The 21,742-nt window shown below is 46.0% G+C and overlaps 2 protein-coding genes across 5 annotated transcripts in view; one reads left to right on the plus strand and one right to left on the minus strand.

The window, feature by feature from the left end:
- Nucleotides 1–21,742, plus strand: part of LOC141159456 (uncharacterized) — a 511,885-nt gene that overhangs the window by 179,044 nt on the left and 311,099 nt on the right. The window lies entirely within an intron of this gene.
- Nucleotides 6,488–10,479, minus strand: LOC141172496 (uncharacterized). Of its 2 annotated transcripts, XM_073656773.1 has the most exons (4): nt 10,335–10,479; nt 9,475–9,550; nt 7,969–8,048; nt 6,488–7,867 (listed from the first exon to the last, which is right to left on the minus strand). In XM_073656773.1, the coding sequence occupies exons 2-4, from the start codon at nt 9,506–9,508 to the stop codon at nt 7,394–7,396; spliced, it is 588 nt and encodes a 195-aa protein (XP_073512874.1). In that variant the 5' UTR covers nt 9,509–9,550; nt 10,335–10,479; the 3' UTR covers nt 6,488–7,393. The 2 variants fall into 2 exon arrangements, with proteins under 2 accessions (XP_073512874.1, XP_073512865.1); XM_073656764.1 differs by lacking the exons at nt 9,475–9,550; nt 10,335–10,479 and adding an exon at nt 8,316–8,464.

A 21,742-nucleotide genomic window follows, 5' to 3' on the forward strand; every position in this document is an offset into this window, starting at 1 on the left:
TTATAATAATGATATCATCCAACAGGGCTACGCAAGAGCAGCGGCAACTTCAAGGGACCAGCTCTTGAGAAATAAACCAAAGAAAAAAGATGAACAGGTGAGATTGATAACTCCTTATCATGCAGACTGGAGGGAAATGTCTGCAATATTTACAAGATATTGGCCGGTTCTTATGTCAGACCCCATTCTTAAAAATATTGTATCTCCAAAACCTTTGATAACCCCAAAAAGATCTCAGAATCTAAATGATATGCTGGTAAGAAGCCATTATATACCACCTCCAATAGAAAGTTCATTTTTTGGCTCCCGTAATCCTAAATGGGGTTGCTATTCTTGTGGTTCATGTGGAGCTTGTCCCCAGGTAGATAGAGCTTTTGATTTTCATGACTCCACTAATACTCGTACTTTTAAAAATCTTCATCGGATATCCTGTTGCTCCACTGATGTAATTTACTGGTCAATTTGTCCCTGCAAATTGATTTACGTGGGATTAACATCCAGAGAATTTCGTGTGAGAATTTTAGAACATATACGTGACATTAAAAATGCGGCAAAAATTACTGACTTGGAACAAATAGCGAAGCTTAAAAATATCCCTAAACACTTTCGTGAGTCCCATAATTGTAATTGGCGCCTTTTACGCTTTCAAGCAATTGATCAAATCCATCTGGGTGTGAGGGGAGGAGATGCTAAAAATTTATTATATAAAACGGAAGTAAAATGGATCACTATCCTTGACACTGTCAAACCTAATGGTCTGAACGATTCAGTGAGCTTTGCCCTATTTCTGCTGTGATTGTTGTAGCGTCGGCGTCCCTGCCTCCTGCTAGGCAGGGACGCTGTTCCCCTCACCTCTCTGCTCCGTGCCCGGCGGCTTCCTCCCGCTCTGCTTACAGCGCGCGCTCTCCCCCGGTCACTGTGCTTAGGGCGCGCGCGCGCGCGCTCCCCTCTCTTAAAGGGGCCGCGCGCGCCGCCCTAAGGAGTCCCCGGCCAATGGCCGGAGGATCCCTCCATATATAAGGCACCTCCTCCAAAATGGAGGTGCCCGAGCAATGTTGTTGCACTGTTCACTACTCTGCTTCAGCCCTCAGGTCCCGTTTCCAGTTACCTGCCAGTTACCTGCCAGTTTCCTGCCAGTTTGCTGTCTGATTCCTGCCTGTTATCCGCTTACCTGCTTGCTAGCCTGAGGTCCGACGGTCTGCCTTCCGACACCAGTCAGTCTGTCTATGGACCAGCTTGCCCGCTCACCTGGGAGCGCTCATCTGCTACCTGCCTGTTAGCCTACCTGGAGGCTCTGTCGTCACGTGCTGTGACCACCTGCCAGTCCAGAGACTCTTGCCCGCTCACCTGGGAGCGCTCATCTACTAGCCTACCTGGAGGCTCCGCCGTCACGTGCTGTGACCACCTGCCTGTCCAGAGACTCTCGCCTGCTCACCTGGGAGCACACATCTGCTACTCGCCTGCTAGCCTACCTGGAGGCTCCGCCGTCACGTGCTGTGACCACCTGCCTGTCCAGAGACTCTCGCCTGCTCACCTGGGAGCACACATCTGCTACTCGCCTGCTAGCCTACCTGGAGGCTCCGCCGTCACGTGCTGTGACCACATGCCTGTCCAGAGACTCTCGCCTGCTCACCTGGGAGCACACATCTGCTACTCGCCTGCTAGCCTACCTGGAGGCTCAGCCGTCACAGGTCGTACCGGCCCTTTACCCAGAGACTGCCCCGGTCACTTACCGTGACCACCTGCCCGTTATCCAGAGACTGTCCCGGTCACTTGCCGTGACCACCTGCCCATTTACCCAGAGACTGTCCCGGTCACTTGCCGTGACCACCTGCCCGTTACCCAGAGACTGTCCCGGTCACTTGCCGTGACCTCCTGCCCGTTTACCCAGAGACTGCCCCGGTCACTTGCTGTGACTACCTGCCCATCTTCCCTGGGCGCCACCCGCTTCCTTACAAGGACCGCCCCCTTGTATAGTTGCTCAGAGGTTCCGCCTCCCAGACCCGTTACAGTTGTGACATTGCTGTGTCTGTATCCATGCCAATATATTATACTGCCTTTCCTGGGAATTGTATATTATCTAACAAAATATGTTAAAGCAAATGATAAATGGAGAAAATCCATACAGAATTAATTATTTTGATTGTTTATCTATATTAATATATTAAGATCTGAACTATTTGCTCTTTTTATCTTCAAGATTTTGAATTTGAATTTGGACTGAACGATGAATTATTAAATATGAAGATAATATCATCTGCTGCAACATAGGATATATATGTACTTGATTGTTTTGTCTTTAATGTGTTTTATATGGTTGCAAATGGATAATGGCAATTTTTCCCAAATCCAAAATGGCGCCATAGGACCTCCCGTGTGGTGCGCGCGCGCACCGTGTCATTGTGGCCTCGCCTCCACTGCCCGGCGTCCAATCGGATGTCATGCCCTGCGGACATGCGCAGTTTGACTTCCGGGACGCCGTCCGTGGAAGGACGATGCGCAATGGACGGAGTGGACATGACCATTAGCACGGGTTGTCACAGGTGATCGGAATCTACTTACTACATAAAAACCCAGGCATGGCACTGCCTCAGTACCCCCCGACGAAGCAGAACGCGAAACGTGCGTTGGGGTACGAGGCAGTGTGGTTTCTTACATCATGGCACATGGTCTGTATGGTTACCTATTTATTTAAACTCCACCAAGCTTTGGGGTCTATGATATAACTCTCTGGGTGCTATTTTTTATGATCTACCTCTGGGTGGCTTTTGTGTACTAATAATTAGTCTAATTTTCTGACCCATTGAGATAATGTCATATACTTTAATATCTGTATACATGACCTATAAGCTGGCTTTTTGATTTTTTAACATTGTGCATTGACAGTGATATTATTAATATGATTAACTGGTATTGTAAAGCCATATGTACATGTTATTTAGGATATTTATCACTTATGTAATCACACTTGATAATATATGGATTGAATTCTTATGCCAATTTTGTATCATGTCCATGGTTATTGGTCTATGAATTAACTATGTTGCCGTACAAGATTATTACCTAGAACCACACTGCCTCAATCTTTTTAAATGGGTCTTTTTTAGGGGAAATTTTTATATATAAGGGGTGTCTGCTGTTTGTGAAATAAAAATTCTTGATGTAATAAATTTATTAAAATACATGAACTTTCACTTTTTGATTTATTCTAATGAGGGATGAGAATTAGTATAAGCGACATTGGTTATCCTCATTGTTTTCTTGAATAGAATATTATACTTGAAATGAACCTAGTTGTCCTATTTTGCGTACTTATCCCCGCCCACCTGTTTATTATTCCACCAATTCCCCGCCTATGTACACGTTTACCATATTTCCCCCCCTCCCCGCACGTCACAGGTCTCTGTGATGTGCTTTTTTTCCCCTCACCCCCTGCTCATGCGCAAAGCGCGTGACGCTCCCCCAGGGCCGTGGGGTACTCGGCAGCCGGGCCTTTTGGCTGCTTTTGGGGGAGATCACGGTGGCTGGCCTGGTCCATGACCCAGGGCTGTCAGTGCAAAAAGGGGATATTTACAGGGGATTTGTCATGACGCCACCTGTGGTGTCTGGTGAGGATTACCAGCGCTGCGACAGTCCTCTGAGGCAGGTGTTAGGGCAGCTTGGGATGGAACGGCTCCCCACAGGTGGATCAGGTGTAGATGAATGGAGGTGCGCTGGGCGTTGTAGTGCAGGAAGGGAAATGGCGCCGGCGAAAGAAAGGGACGGAGGCAGTACCGTGCAGTCATCCAAGATTTGCTCACAGTTCTTAGACAGTCCACAGGTGCACTGTACTGGTGCAAGCCTCCCGCGTCACACTGCGTTCACCGGGCAGGGGTTCAGTCCTTCCTCAGGCAGCTCGGGTGTACCTGGCGGAACCCCACTTTCTTATGTACCTCTCTAGACCAACTTCACGCTGGGTCTTACTCCCTCCTGCCCTGCGCTTCCCACTGTGAATCCTGTTCGGGTGCTGCGAGGTCCCCCCTGTCCGTCGGAGTTGCACAGACCTGCTCTTGACCTTACTTGGATTGAAGCGGGGATTTGGCTTCTGGCTATAGAAGTCAGAAGCCTCCGGTTTTTCCAGCCGAGGCTTGAAGCTGCACGACTGGGCCAGGGGCCGGTCCCCTTCTTGCGGCCTAGATCCTCCTGACACTTGGCAGGTTCAGGGTGTACAGGTGCCGCCTGCACTCGCCGTACCCCCTAGGATCCCTTCTGCAGAACGGAGCTTACTCCCTGCTCCCCTCCTGGGCCTCAGTCCTAGGCCCTTGTGGTGGAGCAGAGCTCCTACAGAGACTCTGCTCCCAGACTGTTCCCACTCAACCAACACTACTCCTCTCTGGGTGAGGTGCAGTACCTCTGTGGCGACTGAACCCTCAGGGACGCCACACGTGGCTCACAGATAGTGCGCTTTGTTTCCTCCCAGGCCTGTTGGCTGAGCACAGTGCAGCAGTGCTCTATTGCGCAGGCGCCGGGGACTCACTGTGGACTCCCCGGTGCCTGCGCAATAGAGCACTGTGGTACTGTGCTCAGCCAACGGGCCCGGGAGAAAACAAAGCGCGCTCCCTGTGAGCCGCGGTTTGCACATGCGCCGGGAGGTGAGGGGAAAAAAGTGCACGTCACAGTGACCTGTGACGTGCGGGGTGGGGGGGAAATATGGTAAATGTGTACATAGGCGGGGAATTGGTGGAATAATAAGCAGATGGGCAGGGATAGCTTGGCGTCCAGGGGACGCCAAGCCCATGAAAAGCCAAGGAGTTAAAACAGCATTTCTCTGCATTCAGACCTCTACTATGGGCCATACAGGTATGTATAGATTTACTTTTCTATTCCCTGTATGCCCATAGTAGAGGTCTGATAACTCCAAAGTGGGGACAGATTCCCTTTAGGCAATGGAGCACGCCAGCAGTGAAGGCGGGAGGAGGTGCTGGGTACAGGGGAGACTTTACCTCTGGGGGCCCATATAGGGCATGTGAGGGGAAGACACTTCCCGTATTCATCATTACTGAGCCCCCGCTCTGTACCGCTCTTATCTGAGTGCATGAGACGCAGCAGTTACTAATCAGCCGCTCTCTGGTCACTTGCAGCCGTCCGAGCTCTGCTGTGCCTGTTAGGGGTGAAGTTCGGGTCCTAGGAGGCAGCGACTATGCAGCCTGCACAGCAGATCACAGCCCGGGCATCGCATCTCCGGATAAATCTTCACCTTGTGAGCTGCTTCTTGTGCAGCAGCCCCATGCAAGTCGCTCCGCTCTCCTCGGTCAGCTCCTGCTGAAGACTGAGCTCCTCTGCCCAATCTAGAAGCCCAATACCCCTGATCACACCAGTGGTAGCCCAGCTCTGCTGGGGGGCAGGGCTGGATCCGATTTAGATAAAGATTTACAAATAATAAACTACTCAGCCCTAGGTATTTCAAATAGCTGCAGAGCAGGCGACATAACTCTGACCGGTGTCCTCATAGACCTTTCTTCAGCTGAGTTCTAATAGGAGCAGTACGATGGCCGTCATGGGGTCCATTGTTAGATCACGGCTGCCATAGAAACTCATCGGCACCATGATCGCGCCTCCCTCTCCTGTCTAAAGGGCCTATATGCTGTGGAAGCCACTGACTGTGTCGTATAAGGGGTTAAGCTGCCAGGATCAGGGTTGGCTCCACTGCCGGTGGCTGAGGCAGGAGCGGGACTGTGTTAAACAGCCACACCTCTGCCGCAGATCTTGTAGGTGGCCTGACAGCACCTGCCTGATGATAATGTGCACTATAGAGCGGGTCCTGGTACCGGACTGCCCTTTATATATTCACCACTAGCTGGGTTCCAGTTATTTACAAGGTCTAGTTTCTGATGTGTTTCCAGGATCTATAGTTATTAGCATTTTACCCTTAAAGGGGTTGTCTGGTCCAAATCAATAAATCTACAGTCACTCTGTGTGACTGCAGACTTATAAATCCCCCTAGAGCAAGCACTCTGTGCTGCAGAGATTCCACTGTTTATGAGCCGGGAGCGGAGGGTATGTATGAGTTATACATACTCCCAGGCATGGTGCACCCACTGCCCCGGAGTATGTATAATTCATACATACCCTCAGGCTCAGAAACCAGTCAATTTCCACAGTGTACAGTTCATGCGCTAGGGGGATTTATAAGTCTGCAGTCACACAGAGTGACTGCAGATTTATTGATTTGGACCAGACAAACCCTTTAAGGCCCAGTTATAATATCACTGTAACACTATCACTGGATATGAGCGTCCTGTACCTGTATATCAACCATGTGTCCTGCAAAAAAGGAAATAACAAAATGTGTCTGCACAGATACCTATCTCCTGAATGATATTATTGTAGATCTCCTATACATAGAAATATGAGGTTCTTAGCGCACATTTTGAGCAAATTGTGCGAGCCCATCTGCCAACGTCAAGGCGCCCTCTTCAGATGGGTCCCTACACTAACACTACTCTAACTTACTAATTAACTGGGACTAGGCGTCACAAATGTTTTATCATCACTTTTATTATAGCTGCACTACTACATTTAAAATTGTACCTGTTATAATCACATTTTTTAAATTAGTTTTAAAATTTTGGTTTACTGTTATGATTCTAATAATGGTATTACTAAAATCCCTATGCCTAAAGCTGTTGATACAGAAGAAGGCAAAAACCCCAGGACACCTTCAGCCAATTTGTGTCACAGGGGAAACATTCCTTCTTGACCCCGGGAAAAGGCGATCAGTACTAGGACCCTGGATCAAACCTAATTATATTATCACTAGTTATGTAATTATTATTACTGTACTAAATGTACTACTATAGTTGTGTTTTTAATATAGATTTTTTTTCTTTTTATAGATTTTATATTTATTATGTCCTGCTTTCTTATTACAGTACTATTCTAACTTTTCTACCACTATTTAATATTACAGTACTGATTGAACTACTTCTATAATTATTTTTATTTAGTTTTTTTTTTCTTTATAGATATAACTATTTTAGATTGTTATTATTATGAATATCCTACAATTTTATTAGTATTATTCTTCTTTGCTATCACTACTAATACTACCTGATCAGTGTTGATCCAGAAGAAGGCAAAAACCCCCGGACACCTTCAGCCAATTTGTGTCACAGGGGAAAAATTCCTTCTTGACCCCGAGAAAAGGCGATCAGTCCTAGGACCCTGGATCATACTGCTATTCTACCTACTACTATTACTACTGTTATTTTATTACTATTTTATTACTTTCTTACTATTATCACTAGTATTATTACTCTTATTACACTAATACTGATACACTACCACTATATTACACTATCCTGCTGTTATTTGGTGGTCTTATACTTACCAGCCGGTATTGCCGTATGTGATGTTATCGGCAGAGAGGTTCCAGCAGGATGGTCCACATGATGTTCCTCTTTCCTCTCAAATACCGGTTGATGTACTGGCGGATGTTGGTCTGGTTCTCCTTCTTCCTTCTTGTTGTAGGGATCGGTTGTCTTCTTTTCTGGCCTATGGCCGTCACTTCCCTCCTAGGGATCTTGATGTGGAGTTTCATTGTCTTCGCTTTCTTTTCTTTCTTTTCTTCCTCTTCTTCCTCTTCATCCAGGTAGGCGCACAGTTCTTTTAGTGTCTTCTGTCTTAATTCCCTTTCCATGATGTCCAGCTTTATCTTCTTTGCTGCTTTCTCCTCTTCTTCCTTCTCTTCTTCCTCATCTTCCTCTTCATCCAGGTACTTGCGCTGTTCTTTTAGCTCCTTGTGCCTTTCTTCCCTCTTCCTTTTCTCCCTGGCTTTATACTCTTCGATGCATCTTCTTTGGGCAATGGGGTTGGTCGGCATCAGGCGCTGGAAGAGAAGAGATGAAGTTAGGAGGATACTAGAAAGATCCGAATACACAATTATCTTATAGAAGAGGCCGTAGCGTTGCCCTGAGTTGTCTCACTGACCTCCTTCTTGTAGAGGGGAGAAGGGAGAAACTTCATACAATACGCCAGTCTTCTCAGCTGTTCCTCAGGACTGATGTAATCTGCAGAAAACACAACCATATTTTAGGAATAATGCTACCTGTACAGAGAGAACGTATGTATGTTAAGACTGTCAGAAGGAGCTCACTGATGGATTCTCAGTTAGATAATTCTGCAGTCAGCAATAGACAGTACAGCACAGAGGCTATAGGAGGCAACATTTATAATAAAACTCGATTACAAAAATCAGTTTTAGAGTTTTAGCCCCAAATACTTGCATTGAAGTACAAAAATGCCCCCAAAGCTGGATAACCCCTTTAACTCCTTACCAACATCTGCAGTACATGTATGGTGTAAGTCAGTAGCAGGATAATGGAGCAGGGTAATAGGGTCATCTCGGCCCATACATGGCAGATAATGGCTGTGACAACCAGGACCTGCCTATAACAGCGGTGAGTGGAGCGAAAACCTGCCCACGACTTTTAACCTGCTAAATGCTGCTGTCAATCTCTGACAACAGCATTAACAGCGCGCTGACATTGGGATGTGATCACAGGGTGCCGATGGGTTGCTATGACAGCCGGGGATCTGTTGAAGACCTCCGTGCCTGTCATCATGGAGCTTTATTTGGGCTGCAAAGGAGACTGTGATTTTGCTATGTGGAGCATTACTATGGTATTGCTGTATATAGCACAAGCCATCAGAAGATATATGCAAATACAGTCAAAAATAAAAAAAAATCTTTCAAAAAAACCCATACGTTCAAAAATACCAAAAATAAAGATAATAAAAAAATACACATGTGGTACTGTCGCTTCCAGAAAAGTCAAATCTAAAAAAATATAAAAATAATTAACCCGATCTGTAAACACCTTAAACAGAAAAAAATTCAAGAAGCCAAAATTGCATTTTTTTTTTCGTTCCCCACAATACTGCAGAAAATCCTGTAAGAAGCGATGACAATGTCATGTCTGTCCCAAAATGGTGTAAATGAAAACGTCATCTTGCCCTCGCTCAGCTCCATCGACCCGAAACATGAAAATGTTACGGGTCTCCGAAAAAATGGTGACGCAATCAAAAAAATGTTTTTTTTTTCCCAAAAATACTGGACAAGATTGGTCTTACTGTTATCACCCTGAGGAGCAGGATCCTATTACCAGGTTATTTTTACCACACAATGTAAAACTGTTCCCAAAAAAACAATGTCAGACTTGCTGTTTTTTTTTTTGCAATTTTACTGCACTTGAAAATTTTTTCTAGTACTATGTGGTAAATGAATGGTGTCATTTATAAGTACAGCTCGTCCTGCAAAATAACAAGACCTCACACTTCTAAGTGGACAGAGATTTAAAAAGTTATAGCTCTTGGATAAAGCAGAGGACAAAAACAAAAAAAACATAAATTGGTTATATTGGGAAGGGGTAAAGCTGAAGAAACCCATATACAATAGAATATGGAGGAAGGTCAGATATCACTGATGGATACTACCTGGTCCAACGCTGGCTGAATACTCGATCCCCATGGTGTCCGCTCACTTCTTCTCTTGTCAAAACGTATCCAAAATCTATAAAACATCCAGAGCTGTCAGCAGAGGGTTTGGTGATTGACTCATATTGGCGATATATTCAGGGACAATACTGGAGCCAGGGGAAGATTGGGAATGAATAGTGTATTGGCTGTTAGATATGTGATCTCTTCCATTAAAGGGGATGTCTATTGGAACAAGTTGTCACTGATCTCTGGATAGGTGATGACTTTTAGGTCAGTGGGTTTGACCGCTGTAACCCAATAACCAGAACAGCACTCTTATCCCTGTTATAAGTGAGCGAGGTGCACATGTTCAACCGCCGCTCCGTTTATTCTCTATGGGGACTGTGGGGAGCACTGTACTCCAGCATAGAGAATAAATGGAGTGGTGGTCGGGGGAGGGTACTAGCAGGGATTAGTTGGGTTCCCAGTGGATATATGCCCTCCGATCTAGAAGTTCTCACTTATCCAACAGATAGGTGATGACTTGTCCCAGTAGGAGTAGCCCTGTATTATGTGGTATATGGAGAATGAGATATCGTGCAGAGCTCTAGCAGTACTACACTTCGGGCCGTTCTGCGTGCTTTGGAGCCATTCCCTATGGAAGAGCGGAGCTGGGGGTAAATATCGGGATTCCTAGCTGGATCCATCCAGATGGGAGATGTAATGAGTGCGGCGCCCCCCACTGGTGTCTCAGCGTATCATGTGTTGGGGAATAATGACTTCTCCTCTGGTAAATGGGCTGATTCCTGTCAGTTGTGGTCGCTGAGTGCGTGTGATGGGATGTGGCTCCGTCCGTTATATTATATCACGTCTTATACCTATAATCTCTCGCTGATCGCAGGTGTCTGTCTTCACACTCAGATGAGATGGAACAAACTGAAGACTTAGGAGTTTGTTTTTTCTTCAAATTCAAACCGAGCAATCCTATTGGCTGAGTATGAATGCCGTTACCATGATGACAGAAGTAGCTGCAGATTTAAAGGGACAAGACACTAATATTGGATTATAGTGTATTTTATTATATATTTCACATAATACTGTATAATATATGGACCTGTACAGATAATATGTGGGCATACACTTATATATGTCATCATATTTTTATACAGTTTTATGAGGGAGCTGTAGAGATATTTTGGTGGTGTCACAAAATTTTATACCATTAGGTAGTGAATAAAAAATAATTACATTTTTACCACAAAAATGTTCTTTTAGCCCCAGATTTTACATTTTCACTTGTGGAAATGGGTAAAAATTGCACCAAAATTTGTCACACAATTTTTACTGAATGTGGAAATACACCATATGTGGCTGTACAGTACTGCTTAGCCATGCATCGAGACTATGGAGGGAAGGAGTGCTTTATGCCTCCTAGAGCACAGATTATCCTAGAATAGTTTGCGGACTCCATATACAAAGCTCTTAAGTGCTAGAAGACCAGAATAGCCCCCTCAAGTGACCCCATTTTGCAAATTACGCCCCTGTGGGAATTTATCTACAGGTGTAGTGATGATTTAACTCCATGGGTGTTTTCCAGAAACAAACAGCAGTGGATGTTGCTTAGTGAAAATTGCAATTTTGGCATTACAGTGCCCAGTACATTGTAGTGCCCATACGATGTAGTGCCCAGTACACTATGCCCAGCTGCTGGAGACATGCACCTGTAAATTAGGCAGGCTCTCATCGCTACAGAAATGCTAAATATGTGGATGCTAAATGTGGTTTAGGCACACTGGGGCTCAGAAGTGAAAGGGGCATTTGGATTTGGGAGCACAGAATTTGCTGAATTTCTTTTTTGGGAGGAGTGGGGGTGTGAGGATTCATAGCGCTTTTCCAGAGCCTTTGTACTACCACTACCGTGGTGCCTCTGTTCATTGTTGTCCTTTTTTTCAGAAGTGCACAAAACTGTGGCGGACCGCACTTTTATGCACTCATAAAAAGACGGATCATAGGCCAGACCCTGTCCACGGTGTCTCCATCTGCCTCATTATAGGGAATCTTCCGCCGGGGGATTCCGTCTGAATCGCTAATTTCAGAGATTTACACGGAAACCCCGATGTAAGCGCTCAGCGCAGAGTGGAGGGTAAATGTGAGCCGAGCTGTAGTGCGATCTTTGGGAGGCAGAATGAACAAATCAATAGTAAGTCAAGAATTGGTTTTATTTATTTTTTTACGCTGTTCTTCATGTTGTATAAGTGACTAGACAACTTTATTGGTTGTATAGTTCTATCCACATGTTGGAGATTACAATTGCATTACAGTAAATAAATCACATATTTCGTTTTGGAATTCAATAATTGGGTAATGGGAAAGATTTCTCCTGTGATCGTGGATTTTAATTCCGTGCAGCCAAGTAATAACATGTTGCAACAGAGACATTTGGCTCCCACACAGCTAAAGGATCCCATGAGTGGTAATGGGGAAATAGGCGTTTGAATTAATCGGGTAGGGGATTTGTCTGATTTGATACTGCTACGTGTAATATGATCGCTGTGGGGGAGTCAAATGCCTCTGTTGCAACATGTTATTACATGGTTGCAGGGAATTCAAATTCCCGATCACAGAAGAAATCTTTCACATAATTCATATTGCAATTCAAAAGTTGGGTTAGGTGATTGACTATTGCAATGCAATTGTAATCTCCAACATGTGGGTAGTACTATACAACCAGTTCACAACAGGATGAATAAACATGGATATAACATACGCCATGGCATAGTCAATCATAGATTGTCAAAACAGTTCTTATTAAAACATCAAAAAGATCTGAGTAACTTAAAACTCAATATCATTGATCAGATAACAGATAATATTACAAATCGATTTCAGAAACTTATTAACATGGATCTTCAAATTATCAACATTAATACCTGAGAGTCTTAACGAATGCATTGAAAACACCATACAATGAAGGGTTAATCTGTGGGAATATCTCAAGAGTTACTCTTAGATTTGTATATGCATCATTCAGTGCAAATATTCCATAATATGATCAAGGATTAGTTGTAATATGTTGACATTATAACTATATATATATTTACCAATGCTTTCATATAATTTATATCGTTTGATTATGTTTTTTTACGTGACTGGTGACCCTTATGAAGGTCACCTGTCACTTCCTGTCTGTACACACCTGAGGAAGGAGCTGGATCGGCTCCAAAATGTGTAGTCTCTTTAAATAATTTTTATTTTCATCTATTTGGAATCTCTGCCACTTGGCAGCTCTTTTGGAGCCAGGAACTTTTTATTTCTGATGGTCACTATGAACAGGTTATCATGCCTCTGGGATCTAGCTGTGCTTCAGCACTTTGTTAATGGGATCTTTCATGATGTCCTATATTGGTATGATCTAGTCTATCTGGATGACATCCTAATCTTCTCCAGATATCTAGATTTGCATTATTGTATTATCTGCTTCGCTGTGAAGAGACTGTGCCCAAAACATCTTTATGTCAAACAGGAAAAATGTCTCTTTGAGCATTATGAACTGCCACTTCTCGGATATATCATCTTATTTGGTGATCTGCGTATGGATCCAGAGAAAGTTTCTGCTACTTAGGGTTTGCCACAACCCATTGGTTTCAAAGCTCTCCAAAGATTCCTCATCTTTGCAAATATTTACCACTAGTTCATTAAAAACTACTCTCAAGTAGTCATTCCTGATATTGCCCTACCTCGGAAAGGAACTCATTCTTGTACTTTAACTGGTGAGATTAAGCTGTTCAAACCTTCTAAGAACTTATTTTTCCACTACTCCAATCCTACATTATCCTGGTTTCAACAGGCTGATATTATGGAAGTAGATGACTCTGCTCTTGGTGTAGGAGCAGTTCTCTCACAAAATTCCTCTGGCTAAAGAAATCATCCCTTTGGATTCTCTTCCAAGAACTTTCACCAGCAGAACGGAATTATCCTTTCGGCAACTGAACTCTTAGTGAAAAAATTTGCTTTAGATAAATGGCAACATGACGCGCCCCCTGGGCCGTGTGTGCACGTGTGTGGGTTACCCGGAGCCGGGTCTCTGGGGGTTGTAGTCTCCGTGGCGGTGACCCGGTCCCGTGGCTCAGGGTGGTCAGACCAGTGGCCGTCTTTTATAGGGTTTTTATGATTTAATGTCCGACTACGCCACCCGTGGATTGCGGTCAGGATGTACAGCCGCTGCGAGGCAGACCGCTGAGACTGGTGTGGTGTGCGCAGCAGAGGATGGGATAACTCCCCACGAGAGGAGTATAGCCTCAGGGCAGTGAGTGTGGATGATGGGAGTGATGGTGCACGGGTGAAGCAGGAACGACTCAGAGTCTTTGCAGTGCAGTTCAGGGTCTTTACTGATGATGATAAGGCAGACCCTTCCGGGAGTACTGGCTAGCATAAGGGGCCTGGTCAGTCTGGGAACAAACAGGAGTTCCCCTGGCCAGGTGGAGTTGTAGGCCTCCCCGTCTATCTGCACTCTTCCTGGCTACCTTGCTGTAAGCGAGTGGAAGTAGCCCACGTCCCTGAGTATACCGTGTAGTGCTCACCCGTATGGCTGGTGACTTGGACCCTCTGGTAGCTTCCGCTCCTCGATGGCGGTACCGGTCCCTTGTGTGTGTGACTGACCCTCCGGGCTTCTAGGGCCAGATGACCTGGAATCCCCTGCCGGCTGGTTTCTGCGGCTGGATATATAAGTCCTCACAGCCTCGGACTCCTGTGTCCGGTTCTTAGCGTCTTCTGCCAGGACGAACTCTGCTTAGTTCAAGTCCCTGGTCTTCAGCTCCTGCTCCTACAGAGCTCCTAGCTGTTACTTTCCCTGTGTCTGGAACTAACTCCAGGCTCTGACTAACTAACCCCGCCCCAGATCCAGTTTATATAGGGCAGGTTCCTCCCCTATCTGGTCTGGGACAGGAGGTGTTGCATGTTCAAGGGCTCCTGACCAGGGAACCTCCCACTTGCTCTCAGATGTAATATTTCTATTGCTGTGGCAACCAGACCCCTTGGGTGCCACAAACACCTACTTGAAGGAGCTTTTTTTCCCCAAGGTTATAAAAGTCTGGAATATCTTATGTCAGCCTGTAGGTCAATGATGGTCAATATTCTCAAGGATTGACTTCATCCTCTCCTACTGTCCAGCTGAGAAAAAACACAGGGCACATGCGCTATCCTTTGATCCTTGTGATGCCTCTGAATATGAATTCTCCTGTGTAATTGAACCTGATTGTATTTTTACTACCATCATCTCTTCTTCCAATTCTCCACCTAAAGGATGTTCTCTAGCCTCAAAAGTACTCCACCAGGAAATGTTTACTTGGGCCACTTTTCTTTTCTCTTTGGTCATGCAGGAGTTAAACAAACTGCAGAACTCCTTTTTTGTTTCTACCAGTGGCCCAAATGAAAGTAAGACGTCAAAGAATTTGTAGCATCTTGTCCTCAGTGTGCTAAGTTTAAGTCTTTTTATCAAGTGCCTCTCTGTCCTCTTTTGCCTCTTCCTATATCACAAGGTTTGGACTGAGCTTTCTATGGACTATGTTACAGATCTTTTTGAGTTGCAAAGATTCACTACTATCTAGCGGATCGTTTCTCTTAAGATGTCTCGCTTTGTTCCATTATGAAGACTTCCATCTGCTACACAGTTAGCCCAAGGGTATGTCAAAGGAATGTTATGATTCCACAGTCTCCCAGCTTGTATAGTCTCTAATCATAGTGTGCAATTTATTTCCAGATTTGATAGGGCACTCGGGAAGAATATAAAGGTCTCCTTTTCCTCCGACTATCATCCTCAAGATACTTGGCAAACTGGGAGAGACAATCAGTCTATGGAACAATATCTTCAAATTTTTATCCAACTCTTATCAAGATAATTGACAGGATTTGGCTGAATTTATTCACAAATTCAGTTTCAGATTTTTCTACGAAATATCCGTTTGTTACAGTGTATAATCAAAAGCCTCTTCCTCTGCTAATTGCATTTCAATGTTTCTGCCCAAAAGCATCTTTCAGAACATACACAACATTCTGACTGAGATGCAATCCAGTTTGGTTGCAGCCACATCTAACGCAGTGTTCTCATAGCCACCATCGGCCTATTTCCAACATCACTTCCAGAGATAACTCTTCCCTATTCTCTCTATCTAAATTTTCTTCAGAATTTGGTCTCTCCTATTCATCCGTCTGTAACAGGAGACTCTTGCAGGACGTGCCATTAGTGAGGAAAGACTGCCATCTGCTGGCCAGGCGAAATCAAGCAGAACCAAGTTGTGCTAGAAGATTTGAAGGGGGAGTAAATTCAGATGCCGGGCCTGATCAGATGACCCATAGGAGGGATTTCCTGGATATAAAAGCCCTGTGCACCAAACCGCAGGCAGATTTGGCGCCAAGTCGGAGTGCAGAGCAGACAAGCTATACAGGTGCCTCAACCGGCTTGCGTCACCTAAGTGCCGTACATCGCCTGACAAAGTCCAGACCCCTCACAGAAGTGTCTGAGCTCTGCACATTCTGGTCAGAGCCATGATCCGCGCTTGTGCTGATTAAGCTTCTGGAACTCAACGTCGCTTGTCAAGAGCCGAGGTCTGGACCCCTCTGCCCCAAGCATGAGAGACTACCGTCGATGGTCAACCTGAGAAGAGATGAGCGAAGACTGAGACCGGAGAGGCGCAACAGTGATAGTGGAGGAACAGCGTGAGTGAACAGGGCCGTCACTTCCAGTTTTCAACTACGGTACCGGAGACTGTTGGGATTAGGATTTCAGGTTGGGAGGGGGCTGGTTGGTGCGTGGGAGGCTCAACGGGACTTGATTGATTATATCCCGAAGAGACTAGCGGCCTAGCGGGAAGAACAGGTGACCCCCGCTAGGGCAATATAGAGAGAAAGAGAACTTAAGTGGTGACTCCCACGACTGGGTGCCCCGCACTACAGAAAAGAACTTTACTGTTACTTAGTTACAGACTCCTTTTTGTTATGTCAAGTTACTATTTATTACCCTTGTTACTAACTCCTTTTGAATAACTGTTATACATAAAGTGGTTATATCAACCCCTGACTGTTTCCGCCTCGTGGTCTCTGTGCATTGCATTCTGGCACCTGTGTTACACGTCTGTCTCCACATCCTCCATGAACCCAAAAGCACTTGGAATCTGTACTTATACTCATACTGTCAGACTTGTCAGCTCTCTTTCCATGTTATGATGCCCCTGTGGACTTGATAACATAATTTCCACGAGCCGGCGTCATCGCCAGCTGTTGCAAATCTCGCACATGGACGCCACTTATTTTGACAGCGCCACTGAGCCTCTGTATCCAGGTGTACGCTACATGTACCCCAAACCAAGTATTCATAATCCAACACTACAGTCAATGAATATATTTAGTGTTTTGGATAATAAAACCAGTATACACATATTAACACACAAATAGATACATATCAATTTGCATAATAGCTCTGGTCTGGTCTCTGTTGTTCTGGGAAATAGCACTTTATGTGCGGAGCGGTTATTTATAACACTTCCTTATAGCTTAGCTGAGTAAAGCTTTCTCCATTATTATGTGCATCTAGTATACATTTAATGGAGCATGATAATATTCATTACCTGCAAGTGTGTTTACATTAAATAGTGTTGTCTTACATATTCCATTACTAAATTGTCTTATATAATGGTCATGTATTTTATGCAAAAACACTTTAATCACTCCCGGAGAGCCAAGACTGAAAGTAAACCTCTTTTATATCGCTTTTAAAGAGGTTTTCCGGGACTTTAATATTAATGACTCATCCATAGGATAGATCATCAATGTCAAATTGGTGGGATCCGACTCCTGGCAACCCCACAGATTGAATAGAAATAGACCATAGTGCTCCAACGAGTGCTACAGCCTCAGTTCTGACCACTGTTTTGTGGCTGTACCTGCAACTGCAGCTAAGTCCTATCTCAGTCCGATCCTATGGAGGTCATCAATTTTAGAGCAACACAACAGCGTTTTTTTGTTATTGCAGCACAGGAGTGGTGCTTCTAATCAAAGTTCCCTGACCCTAGTCTTATACGTACCAGCTGCTGTCTTCATCTTTTTTGGCGCTGCTTCGGTCAGTTTTCTGCAAATTGTGACCTGCCAGATTGCTCTAGTGCAGTGTTTCCCAAACCCCATCCTCACAGACCCCCACAGCTCATGTTTTCAGGATCTCCTTAGTATTACATAGGTGATTGAAGTATCATCAAGGCACCTGTGCAATACTAAGGAGATCCTGAAAACATGACCTGTGGGGGGCCGCGAGGATGGGGTTTGGGAAACACTGCTCTAGTGTTTGCTGGGCAATCCAGAAGTCACTACTCAATGTAAATCTATGAGAGACGGAAAAAGTCCAGAACGAGCCTCTCATAGATTTACATTGAGATCTTGTGACCGTTACCTCTGACTTCTGGTCCTTCAGAAGTTGACGGTATAAGATGGCGGAACGGGACCGGAGCGGTGCTGGAGAGAGCTGAAGACTGCAGCTGGTAAGTATATTACTAGGGGCGGGGAACTTACAGTCCATTAGTGGCACCACTCCAGCATTGAAATAAAAAAAACTCTGGAGTGGTGCTTTAAAGGGAACCTGCCATGTAAAATAACGCTATAAACATGCAGATATGGGGTTAATCTGCAGGTTAAAAGCGTTCTGACAACATATGGCCACCGTATTGGGAGTCCCGCTGCTGAGAGGTAACAAACTTTATTCCTCCAGGCAGGCTCGGTCTTTCAGTCGTAGAGGTGCGGTCAACACGGTTTCAGTCACAGCTCTGTGCATAGTGAAGGGTGGTTGTAACCGCATCCCCGCCACTGACTGACAGCCTGCTCAGCATTAGGGCTGGCTGTCAGTCAGTGCCTGGGGGTGGTTACAGCTGTCGCTCACTGTGTACTGAGCAGTGACTGAAGCTGCGCCACCTCTATGACTAGAAGACCAAGCCTGCCGGGAGGAATAAAATCATTTCTCTCTGGTAGAGGGGCTCTCAGTGTGGGCTCTGCACCATGTCAGGATGCTAATAACCTGCAGATTAACCCCATTGCTGCAGGTTAATAGCGTTATTTTACATGTCAGGTTCCCTTTAAAGTCTGAGAAAACCTCTTTGATAAGCAAATGCCTTTTATATTCTCCATCATATTTCAGAGGTAGAATTAACTTCATCTTCTGTTTGCTTTTGAGTTCATATTTGCTACCTTGTCAATTTTATACTTAAAAACATGATGTCTCATGAAAAAAATAAAACTTTTTTGGTAATTATCAGTATACAGGTCAATACTTATATGATGTGGTCATTACCGAAACATTTTGTTTTGTTGCAAGCTGTTAATAGGCTGTCTTTACAGTAAGCTGATCACTAAGTGGTATTACTGCTTTTTTCTGAGGGGAAATTGAGAGTACGAGTTAATTTTCCTGCAGCCGCACCCCCACAGGGGAGATGAAGAATTACATAGTACCTATTGAAATAAATAAGTTATCTGTGTAATACAGGTCCAGGCAGGTTCTCCAGAGAGAGAGCAACAATCTTTGTAGACACTCTTTATCCTGACAAAGAGATAAGAAATCAGAAAATAAGTTTCCCCTCTATTAATTCACAATTCCTTAATATTGTATATGGAACTTGGTTTAATAATTGGTACAACCCCTTAAACTGGACATTCTTACCTGCTAAAACTATGAGAAGACCGTACAGATGTGTCCTTCTGTAAAGTGATGCAGAGTGGTAGTCATGACCGAGCTGCTGTCCAGTTTCGCTCTGGCACTTTATCGACAGTGTCCCAGGCTCAATGTGCTGTCAGGTGTGGGGTGCATCACACTCACTTGTAGGCCGCAGGCCTCCGCTGCCTCCAGGCTTTCGTCCTCAGGAGCCGCCGCACACAATTCAGGGGACACCAAGTCCTTTACAATAGGCAAATGTTTACTAGTCAGTTCAAGTTCATAAGGTGGTCACAAGTGGGATAGGGCTCAGCATTTCACGTTTCCTCCTTCCTTAGTACAGTACCCCTTCAGCTCTGCCACCTGTTTGTCCTGGACTACCCCCATGTCCACTGACTCTGTCAGCCTCGGGTATTTCCTGTACACTTCAGCAGTACACCCAGGACCGGCCACCACCTTCCGTCTATCCAGGTCCCTGTCCAACTTCCAATGTATGCCAGAGGACATGATGTGTCCGGCAGCCCTTATACCAGACCTTGTGTTTCGAACGTGACAGAAGCGACTGCCTGGGATCCCAGTAAGGTCTCCCCATAGGCGGATTATAATGAGGACGATCTGGGCTACCGCCCGGGGCCTGTGGCTCCTTGGGGCCCATGGCCAGATCGCCCTCATTATAATGTTTTCTGCAGAGGCAGGGGGACTGCACTGTACCTTTTAGACGCTGGCCGGCTACATCACAGGGAGGCAGACATGCCCCCTGCACTGCACGCTGTGTGCTGCGTCTCCAGGACTGACGTCACACAGCGGCGCCTGGAGCTGCTTCTCTTCAGCCTGCCGGAGAGGAGCTCGTGCAGCAGTGGATGGCGGTAAATAGCAAATGCGAGGACGGGCGCAGGGCAGGATGTCTGGAGTAAGGAGGGGGCTGCAGGATGCTGCTCCCCTCCTGATGAGTTCACATCGATCCCTTAGTGTCAGGTCGGCGGCCACTCTGCTGGGGCTCTGTATGACTTATTGCCAGAGTCTGACCTTTGCTGCCGATCAGGTCGCGCTGTCAGTGCCAGGTCATCGGCTCCAGCGTCACCAGATCTGCAGGAAAATGTCCTGCAATAAATCACACTGAGCCCCAGCAGAGCGACCACAGGCATCAGCAGACCAGATCATACACTGACTGATCAACCCTGAACCTACAGGACGTCACATACTATACTGCTCCATATATGATATGTGAGGTCCTGTAGGCAGGTCCAGGTGTGATCAGTACAGTGTATATCCCTGTACAAAAAATGTCATCCAGTATACAGATTAGTGTATGGTATACTGTGGTACAGACATCAGATGGGATATAACAATGTGTATAGTATATAACATCTGATGTCTGTATCACAGTATATCGTACTAGCTATTGAACCCGTTGTACGCCCAGGTGGCGAGCTTTTTTATTGGTATATGCTCCCCCATCCTGGTATATGCTCCCCCATCCTGGTATATGCTTCCCCATCCTGGTATACGCTCACCCATCCTGGTCCATGCTTCCCCCCCCCATCCTGGTATATGCTCCCCCATCCTGGTCCCCCATCCTGGTATATGCTCCCCCATCCTGGTATATGCTCACCCATCCTGGTCCATGCTTCCCCCCCTATCCTGGTATATGCTCCCCCATCCTGGTATATGCTCCCCCATCCTGGTATTTGCTCACCCATCCTGGTCCATGCTTCCCCCCCTATCCTGGTATATGGTCCCCCATCCTGGTATATGCTCCCCCATCCTGATATATGCTCCCCCATCCTGGTCCATGCTTCCTCCCCATCCTGGTATATGCTCCCCCATCCTGGTCCATGCTTCCCCCAATCCTGGTCCCCCATCCTGGTATATGCTCCCCCATCCTGGTCCCCCATCCTGGTATATGCTCCCCCATCCTGGTATATGCTCACCCATCCTGGTCCATGCTTCCCCCCTATCCTGGTATATGCTCCCCCATCCTGGTATATGCTCCCCCATCCTGGTATTTGCTCACCCATCCTGGTCCATGCTTCCCCCCCTATCCTGGTATATGGTCCCCCATCCTGGTATATGCTCCCCCATCCTGATATATGCTCCCCCATCCTGGTCCATGCTTCCTCCCCATCCTGGTATATGCTCCCCCATCCTGGTCCATGCTTCCCCCAATCCTGGTCCCCCATCCTGGTATATGCTCTACCATCCTGGTATATACTCCCCCGTTCTGGTATATGCTCTCCCATCCTGGTTCCCCATCCTGGTATATGCTCCCCCATCCTGGTCCATGCTTCCCCCCCATCTTGGTATATGCTACCCATCCTGGTCCATGCTTCCCCCCCATCTTGTTCCCCCATCCTGGTATATGCGCCCCCGTCCTGGTATATGCTCCCCCATCCTGGTATATGCTCCCCCATCCTGGTATATGCTCCTCCATCCTGGTCCATGCTTCCCCCCATCTTAGTATATGCTCCCCCATCCTGGTCCATGCTTCCCCCCATCCTGGTATATGCTCCCCCATCCTGGTCTATGCTTCCCCCCCATCCTGGTATATGCTTCCCCTTCCTGGTATATGCTCCCCCATCCTGGTATATGCTCCCCCCTCAC

The sequence above is a fragment of the Phyllobates terribilis genome, unplaced genomic scaffold (genome assembly GCF_046119375.1).
Source record: "Phyllobates terribilis strain yellow unplaced genomic scaffold, ASM4611937v1 Scaffold_1__5_contigs__length_1240528914, whole genome shotgun sequence".
Classification (NCBI taxonomy): domain Eukaryota; kingdom Metazoa; phylum Chordata; class Amphibia; order Anura; family Dendrobatidae; genus Phyllobates; species Phyllobates terribilis.

Bases quoted from the DNA above. Each gene is read 5' to 3' on its own strand.
- LOC141172496 (XM_073656764.1), bottom strand. From the start codon at position 8,391: ATGGGCCGAGATGACCCTATTACCCTGCTCCATTATCCTGCTACTGAC. The intron at 8,049-8,315 runs GTAAGGAGTTAA...TGTTTTCTGCAG, and splicing joins TACATGTACTGCAGATGTTG to ATTACATCAGTCCTGAGGAA. The intron at 7,868-7,968 runs GTCAGTGAGACA...CTTCTCTTCCAG, and splicing joins CTCCCCTCTACAAGAAGGAG to CGCCTGATGCCGACCAACCC.